Below are 9986 nucleotides of genomic sequence, written 5' to 3' on the forward strand. Positions count from 1 at the left end.
GGGTGCATTCATTAGAATTTAGATTTGACTAATATGTGTATTCTCATGTACTAATATCATTTTAATATTATATTAATATAGCGGCAGGTCCAGTTATCTATGCATAAAAATGGTTAGTAGAATTGTCCTTCAAGGAGCTGCTTTTCACTTTCTTTTTCTCTTGTACTTGAGTAAAGAAGTTTAATCACTACTCTTCAACTTTTACTGGAGTATTTTTTTAATGCAACTATTGTACGGTTACATTGTAACATCTCTGAGTGAGAGACTATCTCTCCACTTCATTACATATTCCATATGTACGGGGTGTAACGCCACGGCCAATGGGGGTCATACCCCGTACATATGGAATATGTAACAGAGTGCAGAGATAGTCTCGCTATGATAAAGAACTGCACTTCTGCTTTAGAACAGAATGTCTATATTTTGCCACCTCTGGCTACAAGTGACAGGACTGTAGCTTTTGGCACTTCTTCATTGCCTTGAAGTCCACAGCAAAAAATCTGGACAAAACAGAAAGTGAGCAAACTCGACCAAATTAATGTCTCTGTAAATCTGCTTCTGTGTTCTCCATTTGTCTTTCCAGTGCTGGGTTGATTTGGCTGTCACACAATTCTAGCTTTCAAAGGAAGAGCAGATGTGAATCATCGGTTGTATGTAACAGAAAAGGTAAATAAACATATTTGACATGAAAGAATTAAGAGGTCTGATAACCCACACTGTACATCTGTTTGTTTGGAATTCAATTTATTTTACAGTTAGTTCTCAAATGTTTGTTTGTTTGTTTTTTAAGTTAATTGCAGTGATCGTGATTTGGTTGTTTCAGTTGTGCATCCTCCACGTCATTACCGACAGCCTTTATGTTAAGTAGTCCCAAACCAGGCCTCCCGGGGCAGTACCAGCTGGGCCCCAGGCGGTACCAGCCCTGATATAGTCCTCTCCAGCTGAGACAGCCAAGAGCACCCCCCAGCAGCTGGGTGGGGAACTGAGGAAAGTAAGCTAAGAGACAGAGCAACAAGAAGATCCAGAGCCAGAGCAGAAGAACACAGAACAGAAAGAGGATTCTCAGTGGGGCATCTGAGATTCCCCCAAGGCTCAAATAAGGTCCAAACACAGCTGTTTCCTCTACCAGCAGCAGGCAGCAAAGGCAGAGAAGGAAAATGTCTTCAGAAACCTCATATCCCCTCCACAGCATTCCAGCTTTCAGACACTCAGACTTGCTCTCCCCCTCTCGCAGCACCAGCAGAGTCTGGCCATTTGTGACCACTGTTCCAGCTTCTAAAGGTTCATAGCAGCTTCCTGTGGCATTCTCCAGGAGGTCCAAGAGTTTGCAAAAACCAAGCCATAGTCCACCGGCCACCGCAAGCCGTGAGAGGTGGCGGATGGAGAGAGACAGGGAACGACGGACGGAAAAGGAGAGGAGGAAAACAAAAGAGCCAACAAAGATGCAGGTCCAACCCCAACCAGAGTGCAAGAACATCCTGGAAGAAGGAGAACAGAGATGAGAGCAGTGGAGACAGGACGTGATGGAAGAAGAAATTATATCGACTGAATATGAAATATTAAATATCAGGACAGAACAAAGTTGACAGGAAGTGTAACAGGAAGCAGTCTCACCTGTAGAGGAAGTGATTCTTCTTGGCAAAGATGCTGTGGTGAGACACCCAAAGACTCAGCATGGGACCGAACATCACCAGTGCTGACAACAACAGGTGGAAGTGCCGCCGGAACAAGGTGGTACCCATAAACCTGGCTGCCAGGTCTGTCAGGACTACAAGGACTGTGCTGAGGAACATTTGGACCAAAATGCTGACTGAATTTCAAACAATATACAAAAGCCACCTGCTGCTCGCTGTGTTTGTGCAGATTATCCACCTCAGACCCAACAGTGTTCACTGTTTCATGTGATGAATCTGTAATCCTCTACAGAATGCATGTAACGCTAACCACACATTACATTTGCAGAAGAATTCAAGAAGAAACAAGAAGAATTCACCATCTTATGTAGTCCAGGAGATAGTAGCAATGACCAGACAAATGCAAATGCACAATAAAGTCACTGAATTTAGGGAAACAAACTGCAGTTTTCAAAGATTAGATCCATTGGAGCATGATTATTAATGATGATTGATCCTCCAGAAATCCACTGTTGCTTAGGGGTGTGATAAAAGTCCACTAATGTTAGCTGCTGTGACGTTAGTATTTACTTCCAGGGGTATGTATGAATGAATTGACAACTGGCGTTTGACAACCCATGAAATCCAGCCCTAAAATTCTTCAGTCCAGCAGGCACTTCTACTGAGTCAGGGAAGTTTGCTGTTCTCCATTCACAGCTTTAGTTCAGAGCTGAGTGAGCTTCTGTTGAAGAAGTTCTCTCCTTCCTGGTTTCCTGCCATGCGACTGTGAGACTGTGCGTTTGTCACTGGTCACGCCTGCACTGATTCTTCAAAAATGCAGTGTCAACCCAGCTGTGACACTCAGAGACATCCCATAGTTGTAGCTCCAGAATACTCTTCTGCTATCTTCAGTGTAACAGTAGCTTCTCCCTCAGTGCTCTTGTCATTCACAACCACCCAATATGTACATAGTGTGCTCTTACCCGTGTCACATTGCTCATATTGGAGTAGCTGAAGGTCGAACCACTGACATGGATTCCTTGACAGTAAAATGGATATCATGGGGTTTCAGATTATTCACATTAATGCAAAGCAAAGTTAAAGGGTGAGAGTAAACTGAGCAATGCTGACTTGAGCAGCGTCATGAACCAGAAGTGACATCAATTAAATTAAATGTGTCACATTATGTGTGTGTTTGTATGTGTCCTGGTGTATTAATAGCTATAACCTTTGTACTGTATCTGAGCTGAGGCTCAGCTGCTGTAGAAGTCTGTCTCTGTCAATCACTTGCTGTCCTTTCTTGCTCTCCGCGGTCTGCTGTCATTCTGTTTCATTTAGTTTCTTTAATTGAGCCAAATTGACCAAGGCACTTCTGTCCTCTCAGCACCCAGTCACTTAAAGTCCACAGAGCTCTCTCTGTAACAATTTCTGTTATACACAGTGATCCTTCAACTCTTAGTGGCTCTTACATCATACCAATAAATGGCACTATTATTATTATTATTATTGTTATTGTTGTTGTTACGTTGTACTGTTGTGCTGTTTTAGCATGCTCTAAATAAGTCCAGTTTTTCTTATTTTTTTCTTATAATTTCATCTGCATTGGTTGTTATTAAGTCTAAGTTTTTGTTTACTTTTTAAATATATAGCTGTTTTGCTTTTTAGTCAGATTAATTTTCAGTTATATTCATACTACATATCAACTGTATGCCATTCTGTAAACTTCACTTTCATTTTAAGCAGCACTAGATCTTTCCTGCTTAGCAGTCTCAGTGTTGTTGCATTAATTACTTACAGTCAATAGCTTTGTCTTCAATGTAGACTTCATAGAAAATTAGTTCTGATAAATTCAATATTTTGGGAAATACATTACATAACTGTAACCAGCATCTTATGAGCAGGCTTTGTTGAGGAAATCCATGACATGAAAGGATCTGAATCACACTTTTTGATACCTGACCAAGACTATATTTAGTGTGCTGAGTAAGTTACAAAACGTGTTTGTGTTCTAGGAGTATCGTTACAGGCCACAGTATTCCCCCTCTGTCTTTTTATGTCACTGTAACTCTTTCAGCATGTTCTTTTTTAAGCCCTTGTTCAAGATTGGTGCCTACTGTCAGTCCTGCCTCCTGTACTGAACCAATGGTCCAGTGCAATCCTCCAATGAAGCTGGACAGCCTATGTCAAGACAACACCAATGCATCATTAAGATTAGTCTGCTAGAAGCAATGAATAGTGGATAAGCTCCGATGAATGGATAAACAATTAAAATAGAAAGCTTCAACTATATATAAAACTATAGTTTTATAGTTTTTGTAAGCATGAAAAAAATGATGAGAACTCAATCAGCCACTGAAATATGTTCAGTATTTTTATTTACTCTCATTGTATTACCTAAACTAATGTCTCTATTAGTGTGTGTGTTTCTGTGTTATGTGTTGTTACACTGTAACACCGTCTGATTTACAGGTGTATCATTTTACACAGACTGCCGCATCTCTCTGCACTGTTCAATATTTTGGCTAAAAGGAAATACCAATCTCATCATTTTCAAAATGCCACCTAAAAAAGCAAACCCAGGAGTTGAAGAGGAGTTGGAGGAGATTAGGAAATCGCTTAATTTCATGTCTGATGAACTGAGCAAAGTGGCTAAACAACAAGGTATGCTACATGACCTAATGGATGAAATAAAACAACTAAAAAACCTCATAAAGGACAAGGACAAGAAAATAGACGACTTGGAACGGCGAATCGAGGACCTTGAACAATACACAAGAATGGATGATTTAATCATAAGTGGTCTGGAGACGCAACACCGAACCTACGCCAGAGTAACAGCTGGCGGAGGTAAAGACGGTGAAGATGCCCCGGTAGAGGAGCAGCAAACGCTTGAACAGCAAGTGATAAAATTCCTTCAAACGAAGAATGTAAGTATTCAGAGCCATCATATTGCAGCATGCCACACGCTCCCCAGAAAAGACAGTAAAACAAAGCCAGCAATCATTCTTCGGTTTGTGAGTCGCAAAACAAAGATTGAGTTACTGAAACAGGGTAAGAAGCTAAAAGGGACTGGTGTGTATTTAAATGAACATTTAACGAAAAAGACTGCTGAAATTGCAAGACAGGCACGCATCCTGAGAAAACAAAATAAGATACAAGCGACATGGACGAGGAACTGCAAAGTAATGATAAGACTAAATGGCAATCCCGAAGAAGCGAAAGTTGTGATGATAAGAGAACTCAAAGACTTAGAGCAATATAAATAATCAGGAATCTGCTATGGAATCTATTGGAAAAGTGACGATTGGATAATGAACAATGGGTATGGAAAGTATTTCTGGCCTTATGGCTCAAAAACAATGGAAACAACAACAACAAAAACACATAAATGACAAGTTTGGACACAGATTATAGGTTTCCATTCGGAGATATTGAAGAGGAAGACTTTGATTATGAAAAGGACTGTCAAGGTGGTTATTTTGCCACACATGCTGAGAAAACGAACTTCAAAACGTTTAACTATGCAGAGCACAACATGAATGACCCTGAAAGTAGCATTGACCCAGATACCCACTTCTACAATAACACCAATAATACTTGTGAGTACTATACAGATGACCAATTCAATGTGAATATTAAAATGGCAAATGCATTGTCGGTCATACATTTCAATAGTAGAAGCCTGTATAAAAAATTTTCTAAAATTACAGAATGTTTAAGTAAGTTAAAAAAGTTTAATATAATTGCAATATCAGAAACATGGCTCGATAATGAGAAAGTTAGTGAAATGGGACTGGAAGGATACGAATTATTTACAATGAACAGGTTAACGACTAATGCAATGGAAAGGACTACGAGTAAGACATGTATCTGCGGCAAGCTGTGCAAGAACCAGCGTGGCCTAAAGGTCCATCAGGCTAGAATGAAATGTTTGGAGCGGCAGAGTGAGGTGCAACGCACAGGTCCTGAACCTGGTGAGACGCAGGAGGAGCCCGGCCAGGAGGCACCCCACAGAGCCCAGTCCCTCCATGCACAGGACTCTTCCAATCCAAGCAGTGTAGTTCCACAACAGCGGATTAAGTGGCCCCCAGCCAGCAGCCAGAGCGAGTGGCAGAAGTTTGATGAGGATGTCTCCAACATCATACAAGCTGTGGCCAAAAGAGGTGCCGACAGCAGGCTTAAAACAATAACCACCATCATAGTCAGCTACGCCTCAGAAAGGTTCGGCCTGATCGAGAAGTGTAACAACAAGACCCCTTACACCATGAACCGCAGGGCCATGAAGATTCATCAACTACGCCAGGAGCTTAGGAGCCTTAAGAAGCAGTTCAAGAACGCTGATGCGGAGGAGAAGCAAGCTTTAGAGGAGCTGCATAACATCTTGCGGAAGAAGCTGATTACCCTCCGTAGAGCAGAATGGCACAGGAGGCGAGGAAGAGAGAGAGCCAGGAAACGTGCAGCTTTCATTGCTGATCCCTTTCGATTTTCCAAACAATTGCTTGGGGTCAAGCGAAGCGGGCAGTTGGAGTGCTCAGCAGAGGAGGTGAATAACTTCCTTCATGAGACCACGAGTGACCCATTGAGGGAACAAGACTTGGGACCAAACAAAGCTCTCATCAACCCTGCCCCACCATCAGTAGAGTTCAAGTTGACGGAGCCAAGTTTGAAGGAGGTGTGTGAGGTCATCAAAGCAGCCCGCTCAGCATCCTCCCCAGGTCCCAGTGGCGTACCCTACCTTGTCTATAAGCGCTGCCCAGAGCTGCTCCGCCACCTGTGGAAGATCTTAAAGGTGATATGGCGGAGAGGGAGAGTTGCTGATCAGTGGAGGTGCGCAGAGGGAGTCTGGATTCCCAAAGAGGAGGATTCGAAAAACATAAACCAGTTTCGGAGTATCTCGCTATTGAGCGTGGAGGGGAAGGTGTTTTTTAGCGTTGTCTCCCGGAGATTGACCGAGTTTCTCCTTAGAAACAATTACATTGATCCATCAGTTCAGAAGGGGGGAATCCCAGGAGTTCCTGGTTGCCTAGAGCACACTGGTGTAGTTACACACCTTATAAGAGAAGCACATGAGAACAGAGGCGACCTAGCTGTATTGTGGCTGGACCTAACTAATGCGTATGGGTCGATCCCACACAAACTGGTTGAGCATGCTTTGCACCTCCACCACGTCCCCAGCAAGATCAAGGACCTAATCCTGGACTATTACGCCAATTTCAGGCTTAGGGTCACTTCTAGGGCAGTTACTTCAGACTGGCACCGACTCCAAAAAGGTATAATAACAGGCTGTACCATCTCAGTTACGCTCTTTGCCCTGGCAATGAACATGGTGGTAAAGGCTGCGGAGGTGGAGTGCAGAGGGCCGTTAACAAGGTCAGGTGTTCGTCAGCCCCCTATCAGAGCCTATATGGATGACCTCACCATTACAACATCATCAGTTCCCGGGTGTAGGTGGATCTTGCAAGGTCTTGAGAGACTCATCTCATGGGCAAGGATGAGTTTTAAACCTTCCAAGTCAAGATCGATGGTACTGAAGAAGGGCAAGGTGACGGACAAGTTCCGGTTCTCAATTTCAGGAACCATTATTCCATCCATAACGGAACAACCAGTTAAGAGCTTGGGGAAACTCTTTGACTCCAGCCTGAAAGACTCTACTGCTATCCAGAAGGCAAATGAGGAGCTGGGAGCGTGGCTTATTAAGGTGGATAAGTCCGGCTTGCCTGGAAGATTTAAAGCCTGGATCTACCAGCATTCCATCCTGCCCCGAATCCTGTGGCCCTTGCTTGTCTATACAGTTCCAATAACTACTGTGGAATCCCTTGAAAGAAAGATCAGTGGCTTTCTTCGTAAGTGGCTGGGACTTCCCCGCAGTCTCACCAGCGCTGCCTTGTATGGGACAAGCAACAGCGTGCAGTTACCCTTCAGTGGTCTCACAGAAGAGTTCAAGGTGGCTCGCACACGAGAAGCCCTACAGTACAGAGATTCTAAAGACTGCAAGGTGGCATCAGCAGGCATTGAGGTAAGGACAGGAAGAAAGTGGAAGGCTGAGAAGGCAGTTGAGGTGGCGGAGTCACGCCTAAGGCAGAAAACACTAATGGGGGTCTTAGCAACAGGGGGAGCAGGCTTGGGGTACATCCCAAAGGCCCAGGTCAGCAGGGCACAGGGAAAGGAGAGACACCAGCTACTCCAGGAAGAGGTCCGAGCAGGTGTGGAGGAGGAGCGAGTAAGCAGAGCTGTAGGCCTTAAGCGGCAGGGAGCATGGACAAGGTGGGAGAGCACCTTGCAGCGCAAGGTCACCTGGGCAAACATCATGCAGGCAGACTTCCACCGGATCCGATTCCTAGTGCAGGCAGTATACGACACTCTGCCAAGCCCAGCAAACCTCCATTTGTGGGGAAAGAGCGAGACACCTGCCTGTCCCCTGTGCTCTGGAAGAGGGACCCTAGAACACCTCCTTAGCAGCTGCCCAAGGGCCCTGGCCGATGGTCGGTATCGTTGGCGGCACGACCAGGTGCTCAGAGTAGTTGCTGAAAAGATTGCCTCAGCAATCAGCATCAGCAAGCATCATCATGCTCCGAGGAAGGCAATCTCTTTTATTAAGGCTGGAGAGAAACCCCAGGGGCGCCCACATTTGACAACTGGCCTTCTCAACACAGCCTCTGATTGGCAGCTACAGGCTGACCTGGGTAAACAACTAAAGTTTCCTCAGAACATTGCAGAAACATCACTCCGGCCAGACTTGATAATTATTTCTGAGGCCTCAAAACAGCTGATCATGCTGGAACTCACAGTGCCCTGGGAAGAGCGGATTGAGGAGGCTAATGAAAGGAAACGAGGAAAGTACCAGGAACTAGTGCAAGAGTGCAGGGGAAGGGGCTGGAAGACTTTCTATGAGCCCATAGAAGTGGGTTGTAGGGGCTTTGCAGGACGATCACTCTGCAAAGTTCTAGGCCGGCTGGGCGTGGCTGGGGCAGCCAAGAAGAGGGCCATCCAGGCTGTGAGTGAAGCGGCAGAGAAAGCCACAAGGTGGCTGTGGATTAAGAGGGCTGATCCGTGGGTAGCTACTGGTACGCAAGTCGGGGCCTGATCACCCCCGGCTGGGTCGCCTGGGCGAGGGTGTATGATGTTGTGAGACCCGAAACACCTGATGACCCTAGGATTCATCACTGAAGATGCGTACCAGTGCATCCAGGAGATGTGTCTTTATAGTATAGGGTGAATAAATAGTTATGACAGTGATTTAAAAAGGTGTAGTTCATTTTCCTTGTTTAAAAACATGTTTAAAAATAGAGTATTAGAAAAATATATAAATCAAGAATGAAAAGAACAAAAAGGAGAAAAAAAAACAACAACCTCTTGATTCTTTACTTTGATGTAGTTACTTATCTAAGGTGGAAAGTTTTTTTTTTCTTTGTTTTGTTTGTTTGTTTGTTTGTTTGTTTGTTTTGTTTTGTTTTTGCTTTGTTTTATTATTTTCTTCAAGCCCTGTGTACAGGAGCTGCATACAAAAAGATATTTTGTGAAAAGGGTTGGCGTAATAAGCAAATGCTTCAGCCAATACCTTTTGATTAGCCTTGTCTCATGCTTTCTTTCTTTATGGTAGATTTTTGTTCTGTTTTCACTGTTTTTTGTTTTTTTTTTCTCACTGTTTTCACTGAGATTTGAATTTGAATGCTAATCAATCAATAAAATCAAATCAAATAATGTACATATTCAGCATGAACAAATATGAGTGAATAATTGAAAAATACTTTATCTGAGATGTGGCAAATTCTTTTGTTACAGCAGTTGAAATGATGATGAAATCAGGTTCATCTTTCTTTAACTTATTATTTGACCATTCATCTGCATTGTTACTTCTATCCCGAGCAGCTCCACCATCGTGAGATGATTTCCACATGATTGCAAACAACAGCGTTTGTAAGATTCAGTGTAGCGCTGTCTGTAGCGCAACAGCACTCCCAAGAGCAATACAGAGACCCTCTGTGCTTGGATTTCATTATTGTAGTGCTGCTGACATCTACAGGAAAAGCTTTTTTTTACTTGAAAGAATCCCCCACCCCACGCGTCTTAAAAAAATGTGGATTATTGAGAGTCAATGAGAACCATTATCTTGTTGTTAGAGCTACGCTTTTTTAATATTCAGTTTGGAGAACTGGAGTTTTGACTGCAGAACGATCTGTTGAAGGCTATTTGTATTTGAATACGCATTATTGGACAATCAACATTAGCCTAAAATTAAATATGGAGAAATGTTGTTTTGAGACTGTCATGGTCCATCTACACTGAACAAAAATATAAACGCAACACCTTTGTTACTGCTCCCATTCCCCATGGGATGGACGTAGAGACCTAAAATTCATTCCAGATACACAA

At 43.5% G+C, this 9986-nt stretch overlaps 2 protein-coding genes across 2 annotated transcripts; one reads left to right on the forward strand and one right to left on the reverse strand.

The window, feature by feature from the left end:
* Window positions 1–210: 210 nt before the first annotated feature.
* On the reverse strand, window positions 211–2556 carry fitm1l (fat storage inducing transmembrane protein 1, like). The gene is made up of 2 exons (XM_085378053.1): window positions 1615–2556; window positions 211–1478 (listed from the first exon to the last, which is right to left on the reverse strand). The coding sequence occupies exons 1-2, from the start codon at window positions 1791–1793 to the stop codon at window positions 791–793; spliced, it is 867 nt and encodes a 288-aa protein (XP_085234179.1). The 5' UTR covers window positions 1794–2556; the 3' UTR covers window positions 211–790.
* A 2898-nt stretch (window positions 2557–5454) lies between these two features.
* Window positions 5455–8711, forward strand: LOC146614156 (uncharacterized). Its single transcript, XM_085378630.1, has one exon. The coding sequence runs from the start codon at window positions 5455–5457 to the stop codon at window positions 8695–8697; it is 3243 nt and encodes a 1080-aa protein (XP_085234756.1). The 3' UTR covers window positions 8698–8711.
* The last annotated feature ends 1275 nt before the right edge of the window (window positions 8712–9986 follow it).

Source organism: Diplotaxodon limnothrissa, linkage group LG18 (assembly GCF_057381915.1).
Source record: "Diplotaxodon limnothrissa isolate DT_005_m linkage group LG18, D_limnothrissa_male_GT1.1, whole genome shotgun sequence".
Classification (NCBI taxonomy): Eukaryota; Metazoa; Chordata; class Actinopteri; order Cichliformes; family Cichlidae; genus Diplotaxodon; species Diplotaxodon limnothrissa.

What these genes read in the sequence shown, in the direction of transcription:
- fitm1l (XM_085378053.1), bottom strand. Translation starts at nt 1,793, where the DNA reads ATGTTCCTCAGCACAGTCCTTGTAGTCCTGACAGACCTGGCAGCCAGG. An exon ending in AAGAATCACTTCCTCTACAG is followed by an intron (nt 1,479 to 1,614) that starts GTGAGACTGCTT and finishes TCCTTCTTCCAG; the next exon opens with GATGTTCTTGCACTCTGGTT.
- LOC146614156 (XM_085378630.1), top strand. Translation starts at nt 5,455, where the DNA reads ATGGAAAGGACTACGAGTAAGACATGTATCTGCGGCAAGCTGTGCAAG.